Below are 17,630 nucleotides of genomic sequence, written 5' to 3' on the forward strand. Positions count from 1 at the left end.
GATTCGTGGTCCTGAGGTTCCGGGTTCGATCCCCGGTGAAGGCGGAAACAAATGGGCAGAGTTTCTTTCATCCTGGTGCCCCTGTTACCTAACAGTAAATAGGTACCTGGGAGTTAGACAGCTGCTACGGGCTGCTTCCTGGGGGATGTGTAACAAAAAGGAGGCCTAGTCAGGAACCGGGCCGCGGGGACACTAAGCCCCGAAATCATCTCAAGATAACCTCAAGATGATATCACTGTGAACGTAATGGCACTTGCAAATCTCGTGACCTCAGCTGCCACAGCTGACCACTCAACCATCGAGCCACCAGTCCCCCCCCCACCACCGACACTCCATTGTCTGAGAGCAAACCCCCTGTACCTTGTACCATCGAGGCCACAGTATCACTCGCCACAGACACTCCAAGGATCGAGTGTGCCCCCACTGAACCTTCTACACTAGCTTCCCACCGAGCTCCTACTCCAGAACCTAGCACAGCCAACTGTAGCAGAAAGGAGGCTCATCTCCACCAGACCATGTACACAGACCCCACCTACTGCTCCAACTCCAATTCCGACTTTGTGTTCAACCGGTAATCCCCACCATGGACAACAAATCTTCTTTTGATAACAGGTCCTTCCAGGAACTTTAATCAACCTCTCACACTCCAGCCGACCGCAGGAGGATGTCCCGAAATATGAATGTTACTCTAAACATGGCAGAGACGAATCCGACAGAGATGGTATGTCGACGCAAAAACTCTATACACACTGCTGTGACATTGATACCATCAACCCAGCCCCTTGTCGATCATGAGTACTACGTGAAGTACCAAAGACCTACCCAAAATGCAAGCTAATGTGAGGCAGCAGGTTCAACAGACGACGACACCTCTGTAGGGAGTACTTCCTCTACTCAACAAAACATTGGATGCAGCACGCATGACTATCTAACTGATGAGACTTTGAATGCAAGTTCCACCATATCAACACGAAACAAGACCTACAAGAAGCCTGTGAAGACTGAAGAACCAAGTAAGAAGAAGTAGTCACACCATAGGAAGAAAGAATAATGAAGAAGACCCAGGAACACCCACCCTGTAACACGTGGCATCTATCACCACATACCCTCCTAGACAGCACCACCATCAAGACTGAGCCCATCATCCTCGCCCTCAACTAGCTATCAAGCCTTCCAAGCCGCTCGGCAGCCTATTGACGTATAAAGAATGGAAACTACAACATCGACTACTTGAAGTAACAACCTGACTCTACAGTGGATAGAGTCATGTAGTTACTTTTTTTTTTTGAGATATATACAAGAGTTGTTACATTCTTGTACAGCCACTAGTACGCGTAGCGTTTCGGGCAGGTCCCTGGAATACGATCCCCTGCCGCGAAGAATCGTTTTTTCATCCAAGTACACATTTTACTGTTGCGTTAAACAGAGGCTACAGTTAAGGAATTGCGCCCAGTAAATCCTCCCCGGCCAGGATACGAACCCATGACATAGCGCTCGCGGAACGCCAGGCGAGTGTCTTACCACTACACCACGGAGACTGAACTTTCAGCCCCTCTAGACGCTGGTCTCTTCCTGTTTCCTGAGATTTCCTCCTTGTCCTCAAGTTCTTCATTCCCCAGCTCGACAAACACTTTGGTCCTAAAGCCCGAAGCTCTGCCACCTGTGGCTGATTTACATGTTGACCACTTTCCTTCTAACTTCACATACTTAGTGACAGGTATACATGCTCCAATATGTAGAAGCCACAACAAAATCAGATAAGAAACAAAGGAGAGAACAAAAATCACCCCAATAAAAAAATGTGTAGGACATGATAAATATTGGCATTAGACAATGTATTTAATAATATATAATCAAATACAGTAAAATAACGCATATTATTATGTGTGTGATATTTGGCCCTCCAGGTGGCACTCAGTAATCCTAGAAGGCACCAACTGCAAATGCACTTTGTGGACCCTCCTTACTACTACTATTTTTAGTGCACAGTCCACCGAGAGACACTTTTTGGTGCACAGTCCACCGAGAGACACTTTTTGGTGCACAGTCCACCGAGACACTGCTATTTGTTGATAGTCGATAGAGACTAAGTGTGACAAGTTCTTATTGATGCACAAGGGTTAGTGTTATTGGTGAATATGGGAGTGTGCTCTTCATAAACAATGGATAGCGTTATGAACATGGGCAAGTACTATTGATGCACAAGGGATAGTACAACTGATGAACAATGAGTAGTCATATCGCTGAACAAGGCTGGCATTATTAATGAAAAAGGTCTCGTACAAATGATGAACAAGGTCTAGTGTTATAGGTCAACAGTAATGTTATTCATGAAAAAAGGGGGAGTGTTATTCATGAACATGTTATTATAAACATCGGAATAAACGAAACTGCAGAAGGCCCACTGGCCCATATGAGGCAGCTCCTATTGGCACTCACAAACACGTTCACATAGTACCCAATGTCAGTACCCAAATGAGCCACATAGGCATTAGAAAGTACTTTTTCAGTGTCAGAGTAGTTAATAAATGGAATGCACTAGGCAGTGATGTGGTGGAGGCTGACTCCATACTCCACAGTTTCAAATACAGATATTATAGAGCTCGAGAAGCTCAGGAATCTGTACACCAGTAGATTGACGGTTGAGAGGCGGGACCAAAGAGCCAAAGCTCAACACCTGCAAGCACAACTAGGTGAGTACATACATACATACAACCACCTATCCAAGCAGACCCTCTCCCCCCTAAACAGCCCCTTCACAACTAGGTGAGTACATACATACATACATACATACAACCTATCCAAGCATACCCACTCCCCCCTAAACAACCCCCTCACAACTAGGTGAGTACATACATGTCTCGTCTTGGTTTGAAACAACCCAGCCTACCCAAGTCTTGTGTTACACGGTAATTTGTTCCCTAAACCAACAACCCTTAACCCACACCAGTATTTACCCAGCTCTTTCCACTCCAGTATTTACTCAGCTCCTTCCACACCAGTATTTACCCAGCTCTTTTCCACTCCAGTATTTACCCAGCTCTTTTCCACACCAGTATTTACCCAGCTCTTTCTTAAATCTAAGACTTCTCAACAAATCTTATTTATAACGCTTATCATCCATTTATACTTTTCATTCATGTTGCTCCTTACTGTGCATCTTTCTATTTAATGTTTTAATTCTTTCTTCATAAGGAAGGTTACTTATTCCTGGGAATAACTGTCATCATTCCATATACGCATTCAAGTAAAGTTCGGTCCAATCTACAGAAATAGTCCAAACCTGAATTGCATAATCTAATTGGGGTCTAAAAAGGACAAGACACGACTGAAGAATACCAGTAGATATCGTGTTTCTAGCGGTTCTCTAAATCACAGTATATCAGTTGGATTATTCCGTGCACTTATGCATTGACTTTGTCTTAAGACACCTTCTATACCTATCTTGCATTCAGACTTCACTTCACAACATCACTTCTTCACAACATCACTTTGTCCAGCTGATATCTGGGAACTATTATTACTTTACCTCACAACCCTATATTTTTTTCGGCATTAAACTTCATCTCTAAATCCATTTTGAAAGCCGATCTAGATAGCCTTGTTGCGCTATTGTGACATCTTCTGAATTGATTTCCCGCCCTATTTTTGCATCTTCTGTAAATATTGCTTTCCCGAGTTAAAAACATGTATAGGTATGGTAAGCAACAGTTGGCCCAGAGATAGCGGTCCTGTTGAAGAAGGGCGAGTGACTTACAGAACAAACCATATTGTCAATATTGAACAAGGGCTAACATTACTGACAAACAAGGGCTCGTATTATTCACGAACAAAGGATAGTGATATTGATGAATAAGGGCTGCTGTTATTGATGAGCTAATATTAATTGACTATGGATCATATTATTGATGAACATAAGCTGATAATATTGATGAATTAGAGCTGGTGTTATCGTTGAACAAAGGCTGAGCGTTGTTGATGAAAGAAGGTAGTCGGAGAGCCACAATTAATGAGTGTCGTGTGTGGCTCGAGAGGTGAACGTGGCTCTTAGGATGATGTTGCCACAAGAAATACACAACTTTGTGAGTGATGTGAAGCATAACTTGAAAAAAATATCAGTTAAGTAACGGAATAAATACCTGGAGCAATGTGGATAAAGCCATTCACCTCAGGTAATGCCATCCTATGCTTCTCAACACATGAGAGGTACTTATCAGGGGAGAGCACTAGCCGAAATTACTATAGAGTAATTTGAAGAAATATAAGAATATGAGATCGGAGTTAATGAACGGTGACAAACTACCTGGACTATCATATCGATCGATGATGCTGAAAGACGCGAGACCGTCACTCTACCGAATTTACTTTTCAAGGGGAAAAAAAAGTCAAACAATAATTAGAAACATTTGATGGACATAAAATAATCGGATTACTCTTGCAAACCTGTATGCTGTATGGAAGGTTTGGTTTCAAGTATTTATCTGCATTCATGAATCTGAAAGTGATGGCTCGAGAAGCGAGAGAGACTTGGACCGTCTCTGTCATCACCACACTGGTCCCCTCTTCCTTCACTATAGCTTTCAGCTGTACTGACTTGACTGAGCAGTCTAACACCCTTATATCTTTGGCGTATATATCCAGACTTTTGCACCCGGAAATCTGAAAAACAAAAAATATTTATTATTTTACATAATAAATATCAAATACAGTAAATATGAAATCTCTAAAATATTAAGTGGATACAGGTCTCTTCCCATTATTTCCCTGGACCTAGATTCACGAAGCACAATGTCATTCTTCTAACATCGCTGTCTTACCAAGGTACTAAAGTACTCTAAGAAGATCCGTACGCATGCTTCAGTTAGGTATTCAATACACAGTTTTTAGCAATTTTGACGTAGTTCACTTTTTATTTATTTATTTTTTTTGAGATATATACAAGTGTTGTTGTTTTTTTGAGATATATACAAGTGTTGTTGTTTTTTTGAGATATATACAAGCCACTAGTACGCGTAGCGTTTCGGGCAGGTCCCTGGAATACGATCCCCCGCCGCGAAGAATCGTTTTTTCATCCAAGTACACATTTTACTGTTGAGTTAAACAGAGGCTACAGTTAAGGAATTGCGCCCAGTAAATCCTCCCCGGCCAGGATACGAACCCATGACATAGCGCTCGCGGAACGCCAGGCGAGTGTCTTACCACCACGGAGACTGTAAACTTTACAGTCTCAGTATTTATAGTACAGTATTTACAGACTGTAAATAACTTTATTCTCAACTGATGTCACTTGGGGTTTTCGTTTGGCTAATTAGAGAAAAGGTAACAGTGTTCATCTTGTTTAGCCAATCACGTTGCTGGCTGAGCTAGAGAAGTGACCAGTCACATATGTTTGTCCGGAGACCGGGAATTATGGTGGTCTCAAAGTTTCAGAGTACCCGGATGTATAACTATATATTTGCTAACACATAAGCTGTATTCCTTAAAATGTGCTCGCAATAATTTTGATGCCAATCAGGTGGTATATAAAACGTTAAGTATTATTCAAAAATATGTATTCAATGACAATATTTGTTACATCGTTGCTCCCATCAATCGGCCGTCACCTGCCACCTATATATATGTCTTATTTTCTTATAAAATGAGTTTATTTCACTCCTTTAACAAGTACAATGTTCTTTAGACCTCTATTGTCACCACCGACATTGTAGTAAACTAATAAAATTGTGTAGGTAACAAAAAAACTTAACAAGAGATATTGTGTGGCTTTGGTTAGCATTGAGTATATGAACGGACGCCAAGAAACCCTCATTAAAATGTGTACAGCACTCTCCTCGGAGCTCCTCTCAGGCCTAACTCTACTGAAGAAATACTGGGAAGATAAGATGATACAGGAACATAGTGAGGATGGAAGATACGATTGGCGAAATCGATGATCATGCTGCATTTCATCTTCTCATAAGATGCCTATCCTTTCTAAAGCTAACCTACGTTTTGAGGTGTGCCACATCCTATATTAACCCAAAACTAAAGGAGTATGACTTCCTTCTGACAGACCCGATAATGAAAGTTTTCAACCTTTCCCTCACTGAATTTCAGTGGAATCAAACAACTCTTTGCCGAGTCAGACTCGGCAACCAAGGTGTGAACACTGTCACCCAAATTGTTGTTCCAGCCTTCCTATCTTCCTCCTCCTCATCATCATCAGATGACCTGGTAAAAAAATTCTACCAGATAATTAATTGATTCAATGGGGATACATGACCCCCAATAGACAAATAGCATAACAAAGTGGGATACCCTGGCAGCCCCAGCACCCAGACCCTAATGAAAGCCAACTAACACCCCAGATGGGAGAACCTAATCTTCGACAAAGAAGCTACAACTTTGCTGGAGGCAACAATACATAGTGACCGTGCTCACCTCACAGTCGTGCATGCTCCACATGCACAGGATTTCCTTTTGATGGTCCCTATGACTAACAGGCACACGTCTTGACCCAAAACTGCACTACAGAAAATCAAGGGGTGTCACACAAGGCATGACAAAGGTAATGACATTATTAAAAGGAGCCTTGCCTCTGGCCAGTGTCAAGCAGAGCGCGCGCCTTGTAAACAAATGCATCGTAATTCTACTGCCTTTCCTGGTCTACTGGATGGAATCCCCACGCCCATAGAGAAATGGCAGACACCTGGCATAGGACTATACTTGTGTATCCAACATGGCAGCCACACACCATAACCTTTGTTGGCCAAGCAGGAGCCGGTGACACTCACAGAGAAATAGACAAATCAAACAAGTACACAAATAGACCACTGGTACAACTTTGTTCCTATTATATCAGAGAGCCTTGATCCTTGGGAGGAGAGCGCAAGGAGCCTTCAAGGATCTTGGTACCAGGCTCATCATTACACAGAGATCCTACAGCAGTGAACTTCCTTTACTTCCTTTACTCTGTGTGGCTATCCAGAGAGAAAATGCCCACTGCAACCTCGGCTCCTTTCCAGCATCGGAGGAGTTTGATGAAATCTACAGCCTCTAGGAAACATTTTGTTTTCACTTTTTAATGTTCTTATTTTGTAAACAATCAGTTTTGTAATTGTGTAACCTCACATAATAAAATATTACATTCTAATGAAATGGGTGGTAGGAGAAGCAAATACTTATATGCATTTAGAGCAAACGATAGGATTTTCTCTGAATGCTCTTCATTTCCTTCTCCAAGGCTATGGGTCCCCACAATTGTACCAGAAGTGCTACCCCTTGCTATACACATGTGTAACACATATACACCCCTTCCCCCTCAACACACACCCACATACAGGGGCCTCGCGGCTGAGTGAACAGCGCCTTGGGGGTCGTGGTCCTAATGGCCCAGGTTCAATTCCCGGCGGAGGGGGAAACAAACGGGCCGTTTCGTTCACCTAGCAGTAAATGGGTACCAAGGAGTTAGACAGCTGCTACGGGCTGCTTCCTGTGGATGTGTGTGGGCATGTTATAAGAGAGAAATGTATGTAGATATAATAGAGGAAAAATAGACTAGTTATAAAGGCGGGGTCCAAGAGCTAATAGCTCGAGTCTACAGATACAAATAGTAAAACACCACAACGCGTATGTGATAAATGTCTAGAACTTATTGCCTGCTGTTTATTTCCTTTCTTACAAACAGTTATGTGAAATTAGTTGTAAACATATTAAATTTTTATAATAAAAGCCAATTAGATAGGAGATTATATTAGCTCTTAGATGAAGGCTTGTGTGATTATATTAGCTCTTAGATGAAGGCTTGTGTGATTATATTAGCTCTTAGATGAAGGCTTGTGTGAAATGATAAAAGTTTACTCATTTAGCTTAGATCTAACATTAAGCTTAGATCATCTGATTTTTTCACTATACATTTATGGCAATTTGGTTTTCCTTTTAAATCCATATAAATGATTTGATATTTGTATGGCTGTTTTACCCCATAAAAATATTAAATTTGTCATTATACAAAAAAGTCATCAAATATAAGAATTCTGAAGTATGTGGAATCATCAAGCCTAAACAAAATTTATTCAAAATATAAAGTTTGAGACTTTCATAGTTTTCTTCATCAAGCCATACTTCTTTTTTGGTCAAGATTCCGTGAATCCTCACAAGAAAAGAAGAAATTTTTTAAATGCAATTATCTATCAACATTTTAAGAACTAATATCAATATCAGTACTTGATTTGACCAGACCACACACTAGAAGGTGAAGGGACGACGATGTTTCGGTCCGTCATGGACCATTCTCAAGTCGATTGTGGTCCAGGACGGACCGAAACGTCGTCGTCCCTTCAGCTTCTAGTGTATGGTCTGGTCAAACTACTTCAGCCACGTTATTGTGACTCATCGCCTGCAGTATTTGATTACTTTTAAATTCCATGTATAAAGTACAGTATATAGAAATTTCCCTTTACTAATTATCCATAATTTTAAATATCATTTTCAAAGAAGAAACTAATAACAAAAGGATTAACATATTTTAAAACTACATGATGGTGACTCTGGGCTGAGAGAAGTCCACACTCCAAAGGTTTAAATTGTATTATAACATTACATCTTAGACTAAAAAGACTGGGTGTAGACCTTGCCTCTGTAAGCCAGTCATGAAAGCTTAAACGAATAATTTAGACTCACATTGTCCGTTATATTGAAGACGATCCGACACGACCTTTCACCCTTGTTGTTTACTTCAACTGTGAGGTCACCTGTAACTGGCATGCCATGTGTGTACCTGTAGACAGTTGGACGCTATCAATCATCAGGTTAATGGGCCATGTTTACATGTTATTATGGCATAAAAGTACAAACATATTCTTTTAAATGCGCACAAACAAACGAGAGGGTCTTATAAAGATCATGAGAGAGATTATAGTAATAGTAGATAGAGATCAATCACGAGTGTTGGTACCTAGTTACCTCAACTTGAAATCAGTAGATTGCAAAGAATACAAAGCAAGAGCCGAGGACATTTGGACTGCCGGATTCGTAAACCTCATCCTGGAAACATTCATGTACCAACATGTTAATAAGAAACACGAAACTGAGAGAGAGAGGTATGTTCCATCAATGCAGGATTTGATATTTACCAAGAAGGAAGGAGAGATATCTCACATTCAGTACCTTCCTCCCGTGGGTAGGAGTGACATTTAAATTTTTTTAAATTTTGCCCCGAGGGGCGAGTTTATTGGGCAGCGCCACTCATCTTGTGAGTGGACATACCGCCATAGCAGCATGTCCTTTTGGAACTAAAATATGCAATGTAATAATTTACAAGGGAATTGGGAAAATGCAATAATTGAAAAAAAATTATTTCAGGAGAGGAAAATTTATGGAAATTAGCAAGTTCTTTAATGAATTTGATAGAAATATTTGTTAAACAAAGAAATATATGAGACATATGCCAAATTTTGCGAGATATAAGATAAAGGGACAAGAAAATTTATACGAAGAGAAAGATGCAAAAATAGCAAGCAGGATTGGTTCAACAACTAATTGTGATACGGCCATAGAACAAAAGAAAAAACAAGTGTTGAAAGTAATGAAACACACATTTCTGTGTGTGTGTGTGTGTGTGTGTGTGTGTGTGTGTGTGTGTGTGTGTGTGTGTGTGTGTGTGTGTGTGTGTGTGTGTGTATTCACCTAGTTGTGTTTGCGGGGGTTGAGCTTTGCTCTTTCGGCCCACCTCTCAACTGTCAATCAATTATTTACTAACTACTCTTTTCTTTTTTCCACTCACCACACACACCCCAGGAAGCAACCCGTGACAGCTGACTAACTCCCAGGTACCTATTTACTGCTCTCCCAGGTACCTATTTACTGCTAGGTAACAGGGGCATTTAGAATGAAAGAAACTTTGCCTATTTGTTTCTGCCTAGGGCGGGAATCGAACCCACGCCACAGAATTATGAGTCCTGCGCGCTATCCACCAGGCTACCAGGCCCCTAGAAAGTAATGTGTGTGTGTACTCACCTAGTTGTACTCACCTAGTTGTGCTTGCGGGGGTTGAGCTCTGGCTCTTTGGTCCCACCTCTCAACCGTCAATCAACAGGTGTACAGGTTCCTGAGCCTACTGGGCTCTATCATATCTACACTTGAAACTGTGTATGGAGTCAGCCTCTACCACATCACTTCCTAATGCATTCCATTTGTCAACCACTCAGACACTAAAAAAGTTCTTTCTAATATCTCTGTGGCTCATTTGGGCACTCAGTTTCCACCTGTGTCCCCTAGTGCGTGTGCCTCTTGTATTAAATAACCTGTCTTTATCTACCCTGTCGATTCCCTTGAGAATCTTGAATGTGGTGATCATGTCCCCCCTAACTCTTCTGTCTTCCAACGAAGTGAGGTTTAATTCCCGTAGTCTCTCCTCGTAGCTCATACCTCTCAGCTCGGGTACTAGTCTGGTGGCAAATCTTTGAACCTTCTCCAGTTTAGTCTTATGCTTGACTAGATATGGACTCCATGCTGGAGCCGCATACTCCAGGATTGGTCTGACATATGTGGTATATAATGTTCTGAAAGATTCCTTACACAAGTTTCTAAATGCCGTTCTTATGTTAGCCAACCTGGCATATGCCGCTGATGTTATCCTCTTGATATGAGCTTCAGGGGACAGGTCTGGCGTGATATCAACCCCCAGGTCTTTCTCTCTCTCTGACTCCTGAAGAATTTCGTCTCCCAAATGATACCTTGTATCTGGTTTCCTGCTTTCTACCCCTATCTTCATTACATTACATTTGCTCGGGTTAAACTCTAACAACCATTTGTTCGACCATTCCTGCAGCTTGTCCACGTCTTCTTGAAGCCCCAAGCTGTCCTCCTCTGTCTTAATCCTTCTCGTAATTTTCCTTCTCACACTCTCTCTCTCTCTCTCTCTCTCTCTCTAATTCTCTCAGAAATTTAATACTGTGATTGGTAAAGCTTGGTAATCTAAATTCTGGTAACCCAAATGTTTAGGTATTTCAAATGAATTTGTGTTCATTTTCGAGCAAATGATGATCTGTAACCAGGTAAACCACAAAAATTTATAAGAAAATGATGGAAAGAGAATATATTTTACGGAAAATTTACCCCAAATTTCAGACTTTAAAATTGCAATAGGTTGCTATCGATACCAATATTTCTTGAAGTGTGAGAGTGGGGTCGTCCTCGACCGGCCTTCGACACACTCATGGTTTATCTTGGAAAGTTCGGCGAGGCCCGCCCTCAGCGCCAGGGGCCAAATTCACGAAGCAGTAACGCAAGTACTTACGAACGTGTACAGCTTTCCTCAATCATTGACGGCTTTGTTTACAACTATTCAACAGTTAATAAGCTCCGAAGCACCAAGAGGCTATTTATAACAATAACAACAGTTGATTGGGAAGTTTTCATGTTTGTAAACAGTTTAATAAATGTAAACAAAGCCGTCAAAGATTGAGGAAAGATGAACACGTTCGTAAGTACTTGCGTAACTGCTTCGTGAATCTGGCCCCTGGCCTCCTACTCTGGACAGATGAACGGACAGACAATAATAATAATAATAATGGGTGTTGTGTTTGAGGACTTACTTGGCGCAAACTGTGAAGTTGAACATGGCGTTAATAAGGAGGACATAGGTAGGGGTCTCGACCATCACCTCAAACCGCGGCAACACATATTGCTTCACCACGAACTCCGAAGAAAAGGTCTTATTATCAACAGTCTTAACAAATACGAAGTAAAGACCCTGGTGGAAAATATGAGAATATGTCATTACAGATCTTCTATGTAAGTTTAATAGTCTTCTACAAGTTTTTTGTATGGGTTTCAATTTATTCTTTAATTTACTGTTAGAGTGTAGTTATGGACACGTTAGTATGACAAACGTTCTCCTGTATGTGAAATATAAGCAGATGTAACCCTCCCATGCATGAGTTCATCTCCCCTCGTGCCCGCGTTCATCAATCCAACTTCTCGCATTCATCAACCCACATACTCGGGTTCATCAACTCACCTGCTCGGGTTCATCAACCCACATACTCGGGTTCATCAACTCACCTGCTCGGGTTCATCAACCCACATACTCGGGTTCATCAACTCACCTGCTCGGGTTCATCAACTCACCTGCTCGGGTTCATCAACCCACATACTCGGGTTCATCAACTCACCTGCTCGGGTTCATCAACTCACCTGCTCGGGTTCATCAACCCACATACTCGGGTTCATCAACTCACCTGCTCGGGTTCATCAACCCACATACTCGGGTTCATCAACCAACATACTCGGGTTCATCAACCCACATACTCGGGTTCATCAACCCACATACTCGGGTTCATCAACCCACATACTCGGGTTCATCAACCCACATACTCGGGTTCATCAACCAACATACTCGGGTTCATCAACCCACATACTCGGGTTCATCAACCCACATACTCGGGTTCATCAACCCACATACTCGGGTTCATCAACCCACATACTCGAGTTCATCAACCCACATACTCGGGTTCATCAACTCACATACTCGGGTTCATCAACTCACCTGCTCGCATTCATTAACTCACCTGCTCACATTCATCAACTCACCTGCTCGGGTTCATCAACGAGGGTCATGCTGAGGTGAACAAGGCCAACAGAGTTGTTAACATCTCTCCACTGGGCAATGTAGTTTGTTGATGGCAAGGGAGAGATCACGTACACCCACCGGTACTGTGGCAGACATAAACCCGCATGTGGTCATTATATATATGTTGACGGCCTCACGGAGGCCTTGAGGGAGAGTCACATCAGGGAGGTCGGAAAGAGTAGCATGTAGGGGTGAATAGAGGTAGGAAAGAGTAGCATGTAGGGTGAGAATAGAGTCCAGTCAGCCATTGCAAACTGCCATCTTGGGAAGGAGAGAGGAGGGTGAAGAGAGAAAGGTGACAAGGATGGGGAAATGGTCACTGTTATGGAGGTCATCAAGAACCTGTCATGTGAAATCTAAATAACGAGAAGACGAGCAGAGAGAAAGGTCAGGAAAGGGTGCAAGTGCGGGAGTTAACATGAGTGGGTTCACCAGAATTCAGAAGGGACAGAGAAGAAGAAAGGACAAATGGTTCTAGAAGGCGGCCCCGGGTGTTTGTCAGAGCATCACCCCAGAGGGTATATGCCGACAGTTAAAATCACCCAACACTATCACAGGCTCGGGTAAGGAGTCCAACAGGTGTTTAAAACCAGGAAAATAAAGTGGGACATTTGGGGGGAGATAAATGGAGCAGAGTGTATACCATTTACTCACAAAGATACGAGCCTCAGACCACTGAATGTGCAACTGAAAACGTAGGTGGACAAAGGTAATATCAGTACGAATCAAGAGAGCAGTAGAGTTATGGGCCCCAGCAGAAGCTGGAGTTGGAGAGAAAGGAATAACCACGGAAGTAACCAAGACGACAGCCAAGCATCGGCTCCTGGAGACAGACACAAAGCGGTGAAAATTGCGTTATCAGAAGTTCGAGTTCAAGGAAATTGGCATAAAATCCACGAATATTTCATTGAAGAATAGAGTGTCAAAAATAGAGGACACAGTATACTAAGCAAGTTCAGGATCAGTGAACTTGGGGTTACGAGGAATAGGTAAATCTAGCACTGACATAATAGTCACGGGAGTGGTAGGATGAACCAGAGGCGGACATACAGCCTGGAGTGGGAGGAGGCATCAGAGTGGGGCAGTCAAGGGAATCAGGGGAAGGGGGGGGGGGAACTTAAATAGAGAAATGCACCTCATCAAGGGCAGCATCCGAGAGAGACAATCAAAGACCAAGGGAACCTCCATAACTTGGACAGGGGGACTCAACCACCGAAATGGGAGGGGGATGTAGGGATACAGTGGGAAGATGAGTAAGAGAGCGATGCCTTATTACCAGCTGGGGAGAAAGAAGGAGAGGAGACAGGCTTATGTTTCTGACGTAAAGAGACAGGTGTACCAGCAGCAATGTACTGGGCGACAGCCTCTACAGTCTCAACAGAAGGAGAATGGGAGCAGTCAACGTGAAAATTGCCGGGAGGAGGATGGACAACGGACTGGCGGTGTGGAGGGCCAAAACACAGACAGAGGGAAGGGCCGAGAAGGAGGATTGTGGTGAGAAGAGAAAGAGGGCACAGGAGACAGGGGCGACTGGGAAGGAAGGAAACATCAGATGGAGAACCAGGAGGAAGATTCGCTGGTTTAGAACGCAAAGGAGCAGGTAAGGTGGTGGTGGTGGTGTCCGGGTTCAAGGCCTGGAAACGGTTGCAAATCTGAGAAAGTGGGAGAGGGCGAGGAGTGGGACACAACACACGAGATATGCCAGAGAAAGCTGGAAAACGGGGTACTTGGCATCAGAAAAAGATAAATGATCACGTTGTTTCAAACTGAGGATGGCTTCCTCAAATTTGTAATGCACACATGCACGAGAGAAGGTAGGGTGGACGTCACCGCAATAGATGCAGAGAACTTGGGAAGAAAAGTACCGTCTTAGTGCTTAAAGGCACCCGAGTCTCCAAACAAGCGGCAGAGAGACAACTTGTGCACCTGAAGAGACTGTGCCCAAATTTCCAGCACGTATTGTAGAGGCGAGGAGAGGGGGATGTACTCCCGAACGGAGCATCTGGCACCAGCAAGAATTACGGAAACCAGAATGAACCTACTATCGAAAGTGATCTTCACTACGCGAAGAGGATGACGACGACGACGACCGTAAAGGGGGGGGGGAGGGGGAGTCTAGTGAACGTATCGATCTGGAAGATAGAATGGCCTTGGGCCTCAAGGATATGTTTAATATCCTTCTGACAGTCTTTCAGTTCCCTATCACCAGTCGCAACATGGTGCGGGAGAAGAACTGTTATTGGCATTTAACCGGGCATTTTTGGAGATTCGAACAGGGGTCTCGCCAATGCAGGACAACGAGGCTAAGTGATCAGCTGCTTCCAGAGGAGCAGCAATGACACGTGTACCAGTACGGGTGGGGTTAAAAGTGACAAAGATATCCACCGAATCAACGAGGTGTTTATGAATGAATAAATCATCAGGACGTATACATCAAAATACTTTTGTCCACATAGTAGGACATCATCAGCGGCATATGCTAGATTAGCCAACATAAGATCTGCCTTTAGAAACTTGTGTAAGGAATCATTTAGAATCTTGTACACCACTTATGTCAGACCAGTCCTTGAGTATGCAGCTCCAGCCTAGAGTTCATACCTAGTTAAACACAAGACAAAGTTAGACAAGATTCAGAGGTATGGCACCAGACTAGTCCCAGAACTGAGAGGTAAGAGTTACGAGGCAAGGCTACGACAGTTAAACCTCACAACCTCACGTAATCCACCTTGTGGGAATTTACATTAAATACCAAGTATAGAGAAATTGAAACTTGGTAAACTTTACATTCAGTCAGATTCGTAGATATTACTGTCAGACTACCCTGAGAATCCTAATATACGAGATCAGCGATTTATTAATTATTAGTTATTTTGTGTGTACTTAAGTGATGTAATTTGTTCAAGTCTCATATATAATTTCAGATTATAAAGAGTAAGTCAGTATACAAAGCTGATGGATTCTGCGAGTCGAGACGGTAACGTCAGAGAATCTAGAGTTTCATGATGAAGCAGTTCAATTTTTGCCTTGAGTTTTCATGAAAACATTGCATTTAATTCTTATTCGCAAAATGTTTATTATATGATTCCTTCCTAATTACTATTTCTTCCCATTCTTATTGCCTTCATTTTAAGTTCAACCATTTTCTTTCCTATTGTTGCCTTTTCCCATTCATCATGTTATATATCTTCCCGTGTTATGAACAGATTACATTTGTGTCGTACCTCAGTTGTGGTTCCATGGGAGGGCTTGCATGTTACAGCCACCAAACCTCTAGACCAAAGTATCAAACACTTCAAAAATTAGTCTGAAACAATTAAACATAACCAACCACACCGTCTAGAATTTAATATTTTATATATGCATACAGGTCAATAATCGCCACTTTCTAGCCCTAAAAATGTTACTATTAGAACCGCCACTGATAGGATTATACTCACTGGGTCGGTAGAAATGTTGAAGTTCGGGTTGGTGAAAGTTACGATCCTAATATTGACCACCTGGCTAGCCTGGTAGTGATACTTGTCCGTCTGGATAATGGTCGTCTTGTCGTTGGAGATAAAGACCAGCTTGGCCTCGTGTTTGACCTTCTTGCCTCCCACCTGACCCGTCAACGACAGGACGTTGTCGAAGGTGGAAGGTACAGTGGTCGACACATTCACCTGATGGCATAACTCTGCCCTTCCTGGAACACAAGCACCACACAGCGTCAACACTCCGTGTACTGACGCTTCATTTACTAACTTTCAAACTACAATAACCATGTTTTTGTCAATTAAAGAATGTGTCTAAAACTGATAGTAATTGATTATATATATATATATGCTGGTTTGAGAAGCGCCTTACCGGAAGGTACCGAGATGGGGGTGTTGGGGACGAGAACAGTGACCTCGTCCTTCTTGTCGGGGTGTGTGATGGTCCTGGTGACATTGAGGTTGAGGGAGCCTGCGGGGGAAGCTACGTCACTTATCACACACACCATACCCGGCTGCCCCACCATCCACTCCCGCGGCGTCGTCACCATATAGTTCCTGCCAACACATACACGTCAATATACACAAGCTCACGTTGAAAGCTCCCCGACCCTCATTCCAAACCATCTTATATTAATCTGCATCACAAATTATTCACTCGCTATACTTTCCACCAATATGTTAAACTAATAAAATCTTAAATATGGCAGCAGAATCGCCTGAAGTGAATAAACGCCTTTAAGACTCTTCTCAAAATTCATTCAAACATTAGAAGCACATGCAGACGATGAGTCAACGTTGTTGAAGATATGCTGACCAAACCACACATCAGAAAGTGAAGAAACGACGTTTCAGTCCATCTTGGACCATTATCAAGTTATGTAATTTAGGATTAGTTACTAGACTTGATAATGGTCCAGGAAGGACCGAAACGTCCACGTTTCTTCACTTTCTGACGCGTGGTTTGGTCATCGTTAAAAGCATTTGCTACTACTGGCTAAGTCAACTGGGTTTCAGGCACCAAGGAAGGCAGTCAATGAGAAGAGAGGAGTTGGTTTAACGTCATCTGTCCGCTTCAACTAGTTCAGAGTTCAATAGTGACTGCCCAGACAGGTACAAGAGGAGTGTTGTCAATGCTTATGTCGACCGAGCTCTAACTCACAGCTCTCGTTGGAAGCAAGTCGATGCAGAACTCTGTAGAGTAAGGCAGGTCCTAGTCAACAATGGCTTTTCTAACGGTTATGTTGAAGACGTCATTAAAAGAAAGGTGAAGTGTCATGCAACCTTTGAAGAGTCAACTAACACAACACTTGTACCTCCTATTAAACTCTTTTACAGGACTCCTATTAAACTCTTTTACAGGAACTTCTTTTCAACGGCTCATAAAACGGAGGAAAGTGTCCTGAATGATATTATTAATAGGAACGTTATCCCCACAGACACAAATCAGAAGATACAATTAACAATTTACTACAAAAACAAGAAGACCGCCAACTTGCTTATGAAGAACTTTCCAGACACCAAACAGAATGCCTTGAAAGAAACCA

At 42.6% G+C, this 17,630-nt stretch overlaps 1 protein-coding gene across 1 annotated transcript in view; it reads right to left on the reverse strand.

Annotated features, from left to right (window-relative positions):
* The window catches only part of LOC123754635 (alpha-1-inhibitor 3), a 72,219-nt gene that overhangs the window by 51,037 nt on the left and 3,552 nt on the right, over positions 1–17,630 (reverse strand). Inside the window, exons 2-7 of the mRNA XM_069326548.1 lie at positions 16,457–16,641; positions 16,051–16,295; positions 12,574–12,696; positions 11,577–11,734; positions 8,662–8,758; positions 4,444–4,659 (exon numbers count right to left, since the gene is read on the reverse strand). Of these exons, the coding sequence (XP_069182649.1) occupies positions 4,444–4,659; positions 8,662–8,758; positions 11,577–11,734; positions 12,574–12,696; positions 16,051–16,295; positions 16,457–16,634 (1,017 nt within the window). The 5' untranslated portion in view covers positions 16,635–16,641. The remainder of the gene's footprint in view (positions 1–4,443; positions 4,660–8,661; positions 8,759–11,576; positions 11,735–12,573; positions 12,697–16,050; positions 16,296–16,456; positions 16,642–17,630) is intronic.

The sequence above is a fragment of the Procambarus clarkii genome, chromosome 18, assembly GCF_040958095.1.
Source record: "Procambarus clarkii isolate CNS0578487 chromosome 18, FALCON_Pclarkii_2.0, whole genome shotgun sequence".
NCBI classification, from domain to species: Eukaryota; Metazoa; Arthropoda; class Malacostraca; order Decapoda; family Cambaridae; genus Procambarus; species Procambarus clarkii.